The following is a 15,596-nucleotide window of genomic DNA, read 5'->3' on the forward strand; positions in this document are numbered from 1 at the left end:
TCATATTAATTTTCTTCAGATATGTTCCAATCAAGGTATTGAATTTTTTTTTCCTTAAAACAAGTCCAACAAAGTACTCATGAGACATAAATTAAAACGCTTCGTCTCAGAATTTGTGATTCCAAAAGATATATATCACAAACTACTCTTCTTATGGTTTACCCCGAGACTTCTCCTCAGCATGAGACTTACCATTGAACTTGGTAGCATCAAAACCCTTGACCTTAACATGGTCACTGGGTGAAACTTAAGAGACATATTTGGACGTATACAAAAGACATTTTTAAGAGAAGAACCAAAGACAATTCGACATTCATGTATCTTATCAGTTATCATCTATTTTTCTAATAGAAAGATTGAGATTCAGTTCTAGTATCTTACGCATATAATCGAAAAATTTCAAATCAAGCTCAGCTGGAGCGTAATCAATCAACAAAGAGTATTCATGATTTATATATACTTTATCATGAGAAATCACAAAAGTACTCGTCGTCAGTAACTAGGCTTGACTATGAATCGTCATGAGAAATCACAAAGTACTCATGATCAAGGTAATGGTTGACCGTTGTGTAACAACTGTACACAATTCTCATGAGAAATTCCCCGCTTAAAAGTGGGATGACGGCTTTTACTTTTCTTCTTATAATTGTAAAAGGTGTTTTTCGAAGTATTACATAAACGCTCGTTCCATCTCATCATAATGGGCATAACTTAACTTTATCACGACAGTGCTGTAAAAATATCTTAAACCCAGACATCATTATTCCACCGCCATGCACAAGTGTTTTTCTTGTATTTTTGTTTGTACCCTAATATTTGGGTGCCAATATTAACTAACCTAAGCCTTACTAGCAGAGTCATTTTTTGGCCCATGCCTAGCGACCCATTCCACCGATTCGTTTCGGCCAACCGGTATCCACGATGCGAATAGAAGATTCTAGAGCATCCAGATTACTTGCAATGCAAGTGGGCACAATTGTATAAATACAGGGTATGTTAATCTTAGTAAGGGAGTGAGGGGAGAAAGAAAACCATTGTAATTGTTATCAATAAAATATCTCTCCCTAAGGGGATTCATCCGTGGATGTAGGCATCATTCGCCGAACCAGAGAATACCATTGTAATTGTTATCAATAAAATATCTTTAATTTTCCTTCAAACCCTACTTTTTCATGATCATCACCAATAAATCGTGTTTAGTGTCTAAAAGTAATTTTAGGTACAAACAATTTTCTTTTTCACCAACACAATATAATTGAAGTTGCTCACGCCGTTTTCCTTGTGACTCTCTCGCCACTTTGTCAACTGGAAGCACATCTCCTTAACATAAAATCCCCAACAACATGTACATAGCTAATTGTGTAACTCCTATAAACAACATGTCCAAAATAAATAAATAAAATCACATTTTAAATTTTAGACATTCTGTATTTTTCATAATACAAAATATTACACGCTTTTCTTGAAGAGTTCATAACATTCATCATGGCTAAATTCTTTGTCGTTGACTTCAAAAAATTAGGTACGAGTCATAGTTTTTTGAGAATACAAATACATAATAAGCTAGTATGATTAATTTAAAAATTAGTTGTTCGAAATGATTAAAAAATTATCAAGATACTCACTCGTTATTCGATGGATAATCTAGAATGATCTTGGTTAACCACGTACAAATAGAGAATCTGTGAGTTGACACGAGGTTGAAATTATATATATACCCGCTACACAACTTAGAGAAGACTGGGCAACATAGTCTAAGCCTCTAATAGTAAGGACATTTTATTTGAAACGAACAATTACACTTAAGTTAAAATAACTGACAATTACATTTAAATCAAACTAATTAAACTAATTATATTTTTCATCGATTTCTTTAAATTGTATTGTTTCAATGTCCACTGGAAGAATATTATGCTTGTCCCAATCGTTGAAAATTTATCCGTAAAAAGACGAATTTTTTGAAGTTTCGTATTCACGATTTGTCGGTCCACCTATTTTTGTTTTTCGCCTAAATGTTAGTTCTTTTTGAACTAACCCATATTAAAACCAGAATCCATATCACATAAAATTACAAAAGCGTAAAGAAATGTATGAGTTGAATTATAATTGAAATCAAATATTTATAGGGGTTGATTTTTGACCGCTGGATGATAAAACATTAAATGACTTAGATATCACCTAGCAACATAACCTTTACCTCTAGAGATTTAATCAGGTGACAAAATTTCTATTAACCTGTCATAATTTACCTATTATATTTCCCATTTAGGCATTTTTGATTTGCAAAATGAGCTTCATAAAACCAAAATCATTGGAACTAAAATATCAAATCGACTTAATGGCACTATTGAATTGCACATCTGTCTACGTGCTTATGGTCAAAAATCTCTTGCTCCGTTATGTCCCTTTAATATTGACATGTTTATACAGCCCGATATAGGTTTAGACCAGCACGACGCACACAGATTATACACCGCCAAGGCGCCAACCAAACAGAGAGGGCCAAGCACGACACGCAGATTATACACCGCCAACCAAACAGAGAGGGATGTGGTGTAGGCCAATCTATAGTCCCTCCGACCTCGACGGCCCCACCTTTTTAAGGAAACTTGATCAAAATTCTCTCCCCCAAAACAAAACCCTTTTTTCTCAATTACGACTGTTGTTACTACTTCCCTCTTCATCTTCTTCTTTTCTGCGAGTAGCCTCTGTAGAGGTATGTTCATGCCGCGACTGTGATTTCCAGATTTCATCTCTTATATTATTGTTAAATGGCATCAGCACTTTTAAGTAGAACACTCGTTGGACTTCGTTCCCTAAAAACTTGCTCACAAAAGCAGCCCCAAATCCTTACTTCTTTCCTCAATGTAAGTTGGATTCTTTCCCTTCGATTGCATGTTTCGTTTTAGCAGTGTGAATTGGTGTGATTTTACTTGGTGCTCTCTTCAATCACTATAAGCTCATCTTGTGGTGAAATAGCAATTCTCTATATTGTTGTTAAATTTCATCTATTTTTATCACCGCATTCAATAGAAATGCGATCTTTACTGCCAAAGCTATTTGATTTCGTCTTATGAGGATGATATTTGTGTTCTGTTTTTTTTTACAGCAGAAGAACACATTTCAAAGACGGAGTGGAAGTTCCTGTTTTGTGTTTACAACCTCTAATTTGATCCGTTCTGCTGTGGGTTCTTCAAAGAGTAGTAGAACAATGGCTACTTTTGCAACTCAATCCGTTTCTACCGATGAACCTGTTGTATCTATTGATTGGTTACACGCCAATCTAAGGGAGCCCGATGTGAAGGTATTGCCCAAAGTGAAGCTTTTAATGTCTCCTATTTTTCTGTCATCATTGCTACTTGGTTTCATCTACTTATTTGTTGACCTGTTGTTTGTTTAGGTGCTAGATGCTTCGTGGTACATGCCAGATGAGCAGAGGAATCCATTTCAAGAATTTCAGGTGCTGTGATAATTTTATTTATTAAGTTTGGGTCAACAAAATTTATTTGTCACGTAACTTGCGTCTAAAATCGACCAGTTCTTGTCCAAGATATGATGTTTCACTGTCTTAAACTACCTCAGAATTAGACCTTGCATACCACTCCATTGCTGTGTTCTGCCTTTCATGCGACTGTTGCAGCACCAGTTCAAGTTTGAAATTTGGTCTTAATGCTGGTCTGTGCATCTTATACAGGTTGCCCATATTCCCGGTTCCCTTTTCTTTGACGTGGATGGTATTTCAGACCGAAAATCAAATGTAAGATGCTCTTTTATGTATTTCAAATTCATGTACGCAGTATGCAAATATACAATCTTATTTTGTGCTTTTTTTCCATGATTGATCTGAGCATTTCAGCATGGCTGAAACTTTTGCAAATATTATTTTATAATTGGCTGAGTAGCTCATCCAGCACACTCGTCCTGCTTTACTTTTCACAGTGGTGAGGAACATATTATGTTCTTAACGTGAGTATATTTGTAACAGTTACCACACATGCTACCATCCGAGGAAGCTTTTGCTGCTGCGGTTTCAGCTCTTGGCATTGAGAACAAATATGGATTGGTTGTTTATGATGGAAAGGGGATTTTCAGTGCTGCCCGTGTTTGGTGGTGAGAAACCAAGATTGGCTTAACAAGCATCTTGGGAACTTATTTATTTTGTCGTTTAAGTGGCATTGACCGATTTCTAAACTTTCTTAATGCTGATGACAAGGATGTTTCGAGTATTTGGACACGATAGAGTGTGGGTGTTAGATGGAGGCTTGCCTCAATGGCGTGCTTCAGGATTTGATGTGGAATCTAGTGCCTCTGGAGATGCTATTCTCAAAGCTAGTGCTGCAAGTGAAGCAATAGAGAAAGTCTATAACGGGCAAACAGTAAGTGTAACTACTCTTACGCTAGAACCATTGACACACTTTTAATATCTATTGGTCTGGTGTATCACGTGGAATCTGTCTGACAGATTTGGATAATGATTTGAAGTGTATACTAGTCTGTCAACCTCTTTCAAGATCAGTTTTTTAATTAATATACAAAGTAGAAATCACAACAGCTAAGAAATTTACGAGGTTGCGCTAATTTGTCAACTTGCCAGTTTTTCTTTATTGTACTTTTTGTAATATAGACAAACTGCAAATACTCCAGCATTTGAGCAATTTTATTAGTAAAGGTATATTTGGTGACATCATAGTGTTCCGTTACGGTAGTGTGTACCTTAACCTTCTTCACAATTCATTGGTTCTCGTCTTTTTGTTATGACGTATCTTTCGTGAAATCGCTAATTTACTTCTTGTTTTATAGGTGGCTCCAGTTACGTTTCAGACCAAATTCCAGCCCCATCTTGTTTGGACGCTTGAACAGGTTTTGTTTCAACTTAATGTATTCTGATTATTCAAGTTTCGTATTTACATCAGGTCATACAATTTCCTGTTTTCCTCTATATTACCAGTAGCGGCAAATGCTTCTTAGGCTGCATCTGTGGCTCTTGAAACGCCAATGCAAATGTTGAATTGAACTAAATGTACTTACTAAACACAAATGCTTCTTAGGCTGAATCTGTGGCTTTTGAAACGCCAATGCTAATTTCTGCTTTAAAATAGATTATTTGACTAGAGAACTTATATTTGTGCAATTCCAGTTATTCAATAGTATTATCAGCTGTTCACTTGTTTTCCGATGCAGGAGGAAATATAAAATCAGTATTTCTTTTGTATGATTGGTGTATAGTTATTAATTATAATAACAATTTGTTTGTATGTCCAAGTAACTAGGTATCCTGTTGTTATCATTTTGTTGAATCTTAGAAATATCTAAAGCATCTATCTTACAGCTTTATGAGCTTAAGATAGTTACTAGTTATCTTAGATAACACGCTTATGTTTAGGGAGTTATCTATATAAGGAGCTCTATGTGCTAGAGATTAGGCAGCTTTTGATTATCTATTATGAATGACTTTTATGCTTATATTGAGTTTCTATCATGAGTCTACCCATATTCCTATCATACTCTATTTCATTTCCCCATCATTTTCACTCTGAAAAAGATAGTATGTTAAGCAACTTTGGTAGGCTTTCCACCTTCAACTTGTTCCTTGGCAGAAATAGAAGATAAGTAGCTTAGCTTGAAAATCACAGAATAACAGATTACATAAAAGCCCAGTTTGATCGTCTTTAAGTAATTAAAATTTCATTTTTACATTTGTCAGTTCACTCATTTCCGATCAAATATCTTCAGGTTAAAAAGAACCTTGAGACCAACGCATACCAACATGTAGATGCTCGATCAAAAGCCAGGTATTTATTTTCTTAGTATCATGAGAATGAGTAATATGTTATTTACTTTCTACTCAATACGTATGTATTGCAAATTCCTTAAAATGAACTGAGTTAATGTTGTATTTTGTTTTATATGCATTCGGTTTTGTTACCAATTGTAAAAACCCTCTGGTTTGGGTAATTTTGGCGAATAGTATATAGTAATTTCCCCTCGTGGGATATATCAAGTAAATGCTCTATCCTGAGGTTTACGATGCTTCTAAACATTCTATTTTGTCAGCTGGTCAGAATACAATCACAGTCCCCTTATGATATTTTAACCGACTTGTAGCATAACATCTTTCAAAGTAGCCTTTGAAAAAAGAAAGTGAAAAGCCTAAGGGAGGGAACTAAAGTGGGAAGTGCTGAAACCTCTCCAGTACAGTCCATTAGTGAAACTTAAAGGCTCTAGACAGGGTTCCATTTCGTTTTACATTGTAATGTGGCTATATTGTCTACCAGTTAAAGTATAAAGAAGATATCTTTTATACAACGAATCTCCTATCTACGCTGAGTTGCTTCCACATGTATATGATATATGGATTTATTATTGGTCTAACGAAGATGTTGTACATGGTTGCAGGTTTGATGGGGTTGCAGCAGAGCCACGGAAGGGTGTAAGAAGTGGCCATGTACCAGGCAGCAAGTGTATTCCTTTTGGCCAGGTAAAGTTACAGCTTACAAGGACTAATAACAATTTCCTATGCACAGTTGGCTGATGTTTTAAGAGCGGTTTGATCGAACATGAACTTCTGAATTGTGTTTGACAAGTTAATTATCTTGTTATGTTTCTTCGACTATTCTTCTGATTTTCTTCATTTTGTATTCTTGGTTAGTGTATTATAAACTATCCATATTATCACCAATACTGCAATTGTGGTTTTATTCAAAAAATATGCTTTTGTAAGGGCTGGGGGGATTGATGTTCACTCATCCACTCAGCTCAAGTGGATCTTTTTTAGGTTTACTTAATGCTCGGAATTAAAATTTATTCCTATGTTTTTCAAATTATATTGGTAGCAAAAGCTACAAAATACACAACACAGGGTTGAGTTTTAAGATCTGTTGGTATGTTCTTGTGGTTAAGACACAAAGACTCGAAAGTTCTGTCAAATTATGTACGAATCTTGTGAGTAACTTGATATTGATGATTCCTTGCTCAGATGTTGGACGGTTCCCAGAGCCTCTTACCTGCCGAGGAGCTTAAGAAAAGATTTGAAAGAGAAGGTACTGAAGAACCAAGTATATGAGTCATGTTCATTACTTTGTGTTTTTACCTTTGGTGAACAACCATTATTTTAGAGTTCGTGTTTTCTTTATGTATAAGGGCCCACTGATCGTTTATGTTTTTACTTGCATTGTAGGCATCACTTTAGACGCACCCGTGGTTGCATCTTGTGGAACAGGTGTTACAGCTTGCATTCTTGCTATGGTGAGTGTTCTCTTATTTAACAAGTTCAACCTAGACCTAGATTGAAGGCCACGCTTGGCACATTATTTAAGATTTAGGAAATGAGTCTCAGAAACTACCGTACAATAGGTTGCTATTTTGATACTCCAAATATCACCTCTTTTATATGGGACATCTTTTCAAGAATTTCAGAAATTGAGAAGGCAGGTATGGCTTCACATAAAGCACGAAGAGTGAATACCGTTGGCCTTATTTTTTTGTTCGATCATGAATTTACTTTTTTTAAAGAAAAAACAACACTGAAGTTGACACCAATGAACCACCCTTACATCATAAGGGAGCCAAGCACAGTTGCGACAAAAAATCAGCAAGATCTAAAATAGGACTGCTTACTTATATATTAGCACAATCTGGTTATCAACATAATTTAAGTATTTGGGAAGAGTGGGCTAATAATTGATATCCGTGTTTCAGGGTCTCCATCGACTTGGGAAATCGGATGCTCCAGTATATGACGGTTCATGGACTGAATGGGGAGCTCACCCTGACACACCTGTCTCTACTACTGCAGCTACTAGTTAAAACTGGGCGTATATTTATTAAGGTTGGATGATCAGTTTTACATGCATAGTGTGATGATGTTTAATTACAATTATAAAGATTCAGAAAAGAAATTTGGAGAAGGCAGTGTACTTGAAACCATATCATTTACTTTGTCCCTCAATATTCTCGTGTTGCCAGTGTTTTCTCCTGTAACTTAAAGGGTTTTGAACAAGTATGAAAGAGTAATCAGAATGGAATCATGGAAAGAAACTAGTGCGAGATTGGTGCTCTCTCTGGAAATTTAGTTGTCAGTTGGAATTGGTACCATTCAACTGTTTAATAAAAGCAACAGTCTGTAATCTTTTCTGTATAGTTTTCAGATATTATGTTGGAGGTAGTTCTCCCCAATGCTTTTTACTGTGAACTGCATAGCCGAAGGGGATGGTTTATAAAGAATCTTCAAGCTTGTGCATCCAACCTCCCTTTCTGCCTGAGTGAAACCAAGGTGAAGAAAGAATTAGGTAAATTAACGTGATTTTCGCATCTTGACTCGCCATCTGGATCTGAGTCGACCCTTTTAGTCAACGCGTCAGATGTCCGACTGTTAGTTTTCTAATTTCAGATGTGACTCGCGACCTGAGTTAGACCAAACGTTTGAGTCAGATAATAAAATACCTGTGATGACCGAGTCACATATATTGGGGAGTCAGCTAACTCAAAAACAAATTTATTGAAACAAATCCAAATAAATCGAGTGATTTCAGTCAGATAGACGACTCTGGACCGATAAAAGAAACAAGACGACACAAGTTAACTCTGGTCTGATAAAAGAAAAAAGATGGCGCAAGTCTCAGATCTCACCAGATGCAAAAAGTAGTTGCACTTCCATTTTTTGAGCTATGCTCGTATAAGCATGTATGCCGGTTTCGTACCCTGATCTGGAAGCACTAAAAAAGATGCTAGCATCCACCTACGTACCTTGATCCGAGTAATTAAAGACTTCTAGGGGGTTAAATGTAGGACCCTGGGGGTGGGGGTGGGGGTGTAGTAGCGTCATTACATCAACTCAGTCGCATTGTAACTTTTTACGGGTAATCAGTCTATCGTATATCCATTGTCAAAAGAAGCAAGGCTGCTAATGGGGGGTGTCAGTTTATTTGGGAGGGTACCAAAATGCTTATAAGACAAATTAGGATATCTTCTATCTTATATGTATTTTGGTACCCTCCTCAATAATCCAGCACCTTATTAGCAATGTTGAAAAGAAGAAATGAATTAGAAGATGTGGGAAAGAGTAAAGATGAAGTTCAGGACTTGAGAGAAGAGATAAAGTTGCAGAATGAGAGAGATTAGTTGAATGGACGGTGAGTTTTTATTTATTCTTTTTCCTTCTTTTTTTTCCAACTCCGCTAGCCACATTGGACACGGAGGAGAGCGGGGAGCTGAACAGGGCGTGGAATAGCATCTCCCCTAACTATTTGGGTGTATAGTATTTGGGCGTATAGTCTGGAAATACCCTAAATGACGAAAAATTAGGGACAAGAAGGAGCGCCGAGTGAGGACCGGGCAGAGTGCTAATAAAAGAAAGATATACCTCGATAACATGAGAAAAATGTCCAAAATTTGTTTTTGTTGTTGCACCATCGAACTACAACGAAGTACCAATAGCGCATTTAATCTCAAAAAGAGTATGCAATATTCAAATCAAATCATAGAATCTTACCCAAATCTGAGCAAGAATGTTCCTCAGTGTACTAGGATAAATATCTTTTATCTGCTTTTGCAAATGAATCACACCAGATTGTAGTTGACAAACACCTATTATACGAACACGTCAACATCAACGGGTGATGAAATTCTTAAACAATAGAATCCTTTGCCCAAAGAATATCGCAGGCCAAGATTCTTTAACTTCATTTGTAAATTTTATATCTTTAATTGAGCAGAACTCCCTGGAAAAACAAGTCGTCTTATTAAACATTTAAGACAATCAACAACTCCATTCGAATATTCGTCATCTGAAATTTTGACTGATATGTCATCACCCTTTGAACAAGGTTTTGGCAACTTGTCTATAGGAAAGTTTATTCCTCTAACAATGATCTAAACTATGCTTAGGTTTTGAAGATTGCATCCTGGAAACAGGCTCTGTAGAAGCATGTCGAATAGGAGATGAGTCAAGAAAACTCCAGGGAAAATAGGTGAAGGATCGTTGCCTCGCATCTTCGCAGGAGGGTACAAAGAAGCCATGAATTTATTTTCTGAAATATTATAAATTGCCAGCTAGTTTTACGGAGCATATAGTTACTCTCTCTGGTTCAAAGTCACAAAGGAACTTCACAGTTAAGAAAACATCGCAACAAAATGGGATAACTCGCATGAGTCGTACTTTGCTGGAGAAGGTACGATGTATGTTATCTAATTCTGGATTAGGTAAATCATTCTGAGCTAAGGCTACATATGGGTGCTTCCAGATTAATAGGTTTCCATCAGCTACGTTAAAAGCTAAAACTTCAAAAGAAAAGTGGTATGGTAAGCCAACTTATGACTATGACTCAATTCATATCTTTCGTTACCCCGCTTGGTATCATGTTAGTGAAAACAAGCTTGATAGGCGTGTTGTCAAAGGGATCTTTATGGGTATGAAAAAATGAAAAGGTTCAAAATTTGGAATCAAGTAGAGAATAAGATAGTCATGAGTAGAGAAATTACTTTCAATGAGGCGTCCATGGTGGAGTCTTGTGGTTTTCGGCAGGTGGAGAACATTAGCAGTTTCAGTGAGCCTTTGCCGTAGGTGGAGATAAATACAACTCCACTACTTCAAGCTGATTTTGTATCTGTTATGTATACTTCCGAAGGAATGACGTCTACAAGGGAGGTAACTACTGAATTTTCAAATGATAGAGACGTTGTTAATGAATATTAACACAGAGTAGAAGAAAATACAAAATCTACGATCACTAAGACTATACTAACCTGCAAACCAAAAAGAAAAACCAGGAAACCTGGTTGGATAGATGAATTTATAGTTTGTGCATTACCAGTTGTTGAAGAAGGTATTCCTAATACGTGTTTTGAAGTTGTTGTTAGAGCATTGATCGGTCGAACTCGCATGCGTTGCTATCTCAAGCATGTTTGTCAATGTTAGAGATCAAAACTATAAGTCTTGATTTCTAGCTTATTTGTAGATATCTCGGACTAGGACATAAATAGTGTAGTTGATTTTAAATCTCTCGACGTTCATATCTTGAAGAAAAAAAACTACTAAGGGGAGCTTGTGGAACTTCTTCGACAAAAGGTATGTGGAGACTTGAACTTATATATCACTTGGAAAGTCTATTTATACTATCTCCTATATTGAGACATAAGTCGTGTTACGATATAGTTTTCTCTATACACATTTGAGATTTCGAGCTGAGTATATCTCGCTTACATATTTCTCGAAATATGTGTTGGTAAGCTTTCACTTCGACCAAGTTCATCTTATATCATGAGAAAATTGTCGAGTAACATCTTACATGGTTTGTGTGATACAATCATTTGGTTTAAGACTTGGAAGGTTTCGATAATGATTATTTCAATATCTTGAAAATTGCTTTGATGCTAATAGTGTGTGAAAACGGCTATTGACATTATAGAAGAATGTTTCAATGATTGAAATAAAGAGTTGATGATGTAACCATCTTTGGATATAAGCATATATAGTGTGTTCGCACATTAGTATATAAGTCCATAAACCGGAAGCCAAGAGTATGCATATGTGTGTATACGAAATTAGTGAAGGAGACATGTTAAAATGAACTTGGTCGAAGCGAAAGTACGGATACGCATACTGGCGGAAGTTCTCGAACTGAGAATTCTGTTGAGTTTGGTTTTGGAAAAACTCTTAACTAGTTACCTTAAGTATGCGTACCCGTACGCATACTGGCGAAATTTTTTGAACCGAAAATTTCTGCCGAGTTTGGGAAATTTACAAACTCAAAAACCGGTTACTTAAGTACGCATACGCGTACGCATACTTAAGCTGGTTACTTTGTCAAATCGGTCAAGTCCATGAACTTAAACATTTAAATCATAAGGAATGCATCTTTGCAAAACGTGGCTATAATGTTCATGATTGACTTAAGTGAATTAAACCGATTTGATTTTTCATTTGAGTCATTTGAACTAGTTATGGTTAAGATGAATAAGGTTGATATGAGAGTAATCATATGGCTAACCTCGGTTAACTATTTGTGAACCAACATGGTGTACACGTATAGGTACGGTTACATAAACCTAAATGAGGGTACATTTCATTTGTATGTAACAATATAAGTTCGATCTAACGTTTGAAAGATATTAGCTTGGTTGAATCAGGATTTTCATCTAACGGTGAATATTGAATGCTTTGTTACCAAGGTAACTTGGATTGCAAACCCTGATTTGAAAACTATATAAAGAAGAACTCTAGCAACTGGGAAACCTAATCCCCACACCTCCGGTGTGTTACTAGTTGCATAACTAGAGTCGACTCTCCTTTAACCTTAGGTTTCTTCGCGAGACCCTGTAAGTTAACGACTTGAAGGCTTCGTTGGGATTGTGAAGCCAGAAAAATTTCGAAGAAGACTCCTGGATTTCCTTGTCTTAGTTCAAGGATTTGCATTTCAATTTGGCATCGCTACTATTGGAACCAATCTTGGAGGACCAAAAGTCTTTACCTTGAACAACGTCAGAAAAATGGTCAGAGCTTCTCCATCTCTCAACTCTGAACTCAACCGTCTTCAGCAGGAAAATGATGTCTTGAAGGAGCAACTGGACTATGTTTTAACAGCTCATCCTGAATTGGCTATGAAGTTTTATGAAATCAAAAGGGAATATTATGAGTTGAGCGATTAAATTATGTTTAATAGTGTTGAACTTCTTATGTTGATACTACTTTTAAACTGATGTTTTAAATGTTGTAATGACGCTTATGTTTAACCTTGAATGTTTTTTAAATTGCTGCATGTGTTAGATCCATAAGAAGTACATATAATCGTTCAAAAGTTATCTCTTTTATGTCGATATGAATGTATTGATGGAAGATAGAATGAAATTTTGACATTACAAAAATTAAAGCCTTTTATTTCATGTTTTAATAAAAATAAAGGATAAAAATTTTGTTTACAAGGATTAAGTTTATTATATGTCATTATGCAAATAGTGATGAAAAATAGAATGAATCCTTGTCTATTCCGCAGTATTTGGTCGATCTCCAATCCACAATCTTTGTGGATATACTGTGTTGTTCCATAAGGTTTCTTATGTTGAGCCCAATCGACTGAGTTGTTCATTCTTATGATTAACTTATTTGTTGCTCTGTAAGGTTCCCTATGTCGAACAAGATCAACTAAATTAATCATTCCCTTTTGGTTATTTTAGTTGTTGCTCCGTAAGTTCGCTTTTGTCAGGAATGACCAATTAAATTGATCGTTGTTTGTGGTTGATTTGGTTGTGTACTCCTATTGAATAAATCATGGGCTTTCTTGTGATTAATTTGGTTGTTATTGTTCGTCTGAACTAACTACGGGTTCTATTGTGGTTATTTCAATTGAATTTTTTGGATACAAATTTATGTTTTCATGTGATTTGGTTTTCCAAAGAAATCCTTCTTTTATTGTGAAAGTAAGGTCTCCTTTGTTGTTCCTTCGAGGATGACATTTTATGGGGGAGAGTTCTTTTGAACTCGTGCTTAATTGCCAAATCTTTGTGGGGAGTGCGGCTGCTGAATTTTTAAGGGTTATCTTGTATCTTCATTAACTCCTTAATGAATGCATTTAGCTTCGGCTTTATGATTGCATCTAAATTTTTTGGTATGTTAATACACCTGTTGGTCATGATGTATCTCCGTGAAAATTTAGGATCCACTAATTTTCGTACCTTTGCCAATTTTTTTGACAAAAAGGGGGAGAATTAATGTGTAGTTCACACTAAAAATACATATAGTTTATGAATCATTATGTAAGGGAGATTGGTTTTCATTTTGAGAATGTATTGACTAAGGGGGAGTGATGCATAACACCATAGTGTTAGTGTCAAAGTTGTGATACAATTGAACTTTGATGTTGTATAATAATACTATGACACTGTATAACAATGATTGAGAGCATTTTGTTTTCTCATTGTTATAGCTACGAATCTTCAACAACTGTGATGCTGAACTTACAATCTTTAGAGTCCTGGAATACTTGGAAGTGACGAAGATTTCGAGTCGCGTTGAAGATTCCAAGGAGATCAAGCATGTGGACAAGAAGCTACATTTTTAATCTTTTTTGTAATCCATATGTATTGATAGTGTCACTAAAATTGACAAAGAGGGAGATTGTTAGAGCATTGCTCAGTCGAACTCGCATGCTTTACTATCTCAAGCATGTTTGTCAATGTTAGTGATCAAAACTATAAGTCTTGATTTCTAGCCTCTTTGTAGATGTCTCAGACTAGGACATAAATAGTATAGTTGAGCTTAAATCTCTCGACGTTCATCTCTTGAAGACGAAGAACTACTAAGGGGAGCTTGTGGAACTTCTTCGACAAAAGGTATATGGAGACTTGAACTTATCTATCACTTGGAAAGTCTATTTCTACTATCTCCTTTATTGAGACATAATTCGTGTTACGATATAGTTTTCTCTATACACGTTTGAGATTTCGAGCTGAGTATATCCCGCTTACATATTTCTCGAAAAATGTGTTGGTAAGCTTTCGCTTCGACCAAGTTCATATTATATCATGAGAAAATTGTCGAGTAATATCTTACGTGGTTTGTGTGATACAATCATTTGGTGCAAGACTTGGAAGGTTTCAATAATAATTATTTCAATATCTTGAAAATTGCTTTGATGCTAATAGTGTTTGAAAACAGCTATTGGTATTATAGAAGAATGTTTCAATGATTGAAATAAAGAGTTGATGATGTAGCCATCCTTGGATATAAGAATATATAGTGTGTTGGCACATTAGTGTATAAGTCCATAAACCGAAAGCCAAGAGCATGCATATATGTGTATACGAAATTGGTGAAAGAGACATGTTAAGATGAACTTGGTCGAAGCGAAAGTACGGGTGCGCATACTGGCGGAAGTTCTCGAACCGAGAATTTCTGTTAAGTTTGGTTTTGGCAAAACTCTTAACTAGTTACCTTAAGTATGCTTACCTGTACGCATACTGGCGAAAGTTTTTGAACCGAAAATTTCTGCTGAGTTTGGGAACATTACAAACTCAAAAACCGGTTAGTTAAGTATGCATACCCGTACGCATACTTAAGCTAGTTACTTTGTCAAATCGGTCAAGTCCATGAACTTAAACATTTAAATCATAAGGAATGCATCTTTGAAAACCGTGGCTATAATGTTCATGATTGATTCAAGTGAATTAAACCGATTTGATTTCAATTGTGTTTTCTAAACAATTGAATAACTCTTAACTAGTTTCATTTGAGTCATTTGAACTAATTATGGTTAAGATGAATAAGGTTGATATGATAGTAATCATACGGCTAATCTCGGTTAAATATTTGTGAACCAACATGGTGTACACGTATAGGTACGGTTACATAAACCTAAATGAGGGTACATTTCATTTATGTGTAACAAGCTAAGTTCGATCTAACAGTTGAAAGATATTAGCTTGGTTGAATCAAGATTTTCATCTAACGGTGAATATTGAATGCTTTGTTACCAATGTAACTTGGATTGCAAATCCTGATTTGAAAACTATATAAAGAATAACTCTAGCAACTGGGAAACTTAATCCCCACACCTCCGGTGTGTTACTAGTTGCATAACTAGGGTCGATTCTCCTTTAACCTT

The 15,596-nt window shown here is 35.8% G+C and overlaps 1 protein-coding gene across 2 annotated transcripts; it reads left to right on the forward strand.

Moving 5' to 3' along the window:
- The first annotated feature begins 2,612 nt into the window (after positions 1–2,612).
- LOC113289972 (thiosulfate/3-mercaptopyruvate sulfurtransferase 1, mitochondrial-like) lies at positions 2,613–8,160 on the forward strand. 2 transcript variants are annotated; one of them, XM_026539432.1, is made up of 12 exons: positions 2,613–2,867; positions 3,113–3,304; positions 3,401–3,460; positions 3,695–3,757; positions 3,986–4,110; positions 4,214–4,376; positions 4,801–4,860; positions 5,734–5,792; positions 6,397–6,478; positions 6,977–7,040; positions 7,178–7,245; positions 7,699–8,160. In XM_026539432.1, exons 1-12 carry the CDS (start codon positions 2,772–2,774, stop codon positions 7,804–7,806), a joined length of 1,140 nt encoding a protein of 379 aa, XP_026395217.1. In that variant the 5' UTR covers positions 2,613–2,771; the 3' UTR covers positions 7,807–8,160. The 2 variants fall into 2 exon arrangements, with proteins under 2 accessions (XP_026395217.1, XP_026395216.1); XM_026539431.1 differs by having other exon boundaries at positions 2,614–2,867; positions 3,110–3,304.
- The last annotated feature ends 7,436 nt before the right edge of the window (positions 8,161–15,596 follow it).

Source organism: Papaver somniferum, chromosome 6, assembly GCF_003573695.1.
Source record: "Papaver somniferum cultivar HN1 chromosome 6, ASM357369v1, whole genome shotgun sequence".
Taxonomy (NCBI): Eukaryota; Viridiplantae; Streptophyta; class Magnoliopsida; order Ranunculales; family Papaveraceae; genus Papaver; species Papaver somniferum.

What these genes read in the sequence shown, in the direction of transcription:
- LOC113289972 (XM_026539431.1), top strand. Translation starts at nt 2,772, where the DNA reads ATGGCATCAGCACTTTTAAGTAGAACACTCGTTGGACTTCGTTCCCTA. An exon ending in ATCCATTTCAAGAATTTCAG is followed by an intron (nt 3,461 to 3,694) that starts GTGCTGTGATAA and finishes CATCTTATACAG; the next exon opens with GTTGCCCATATTCCCGGTTC. An exon ending in CAGCTTGCATTCTTGCTATG is followed by an intron (nt 7,246 to 7,698) that starts GTGAGTGTTCTC and finishes TCCGTGTTTCAG; the next exon opens with GGTCTCCATCGACTTGGGAA.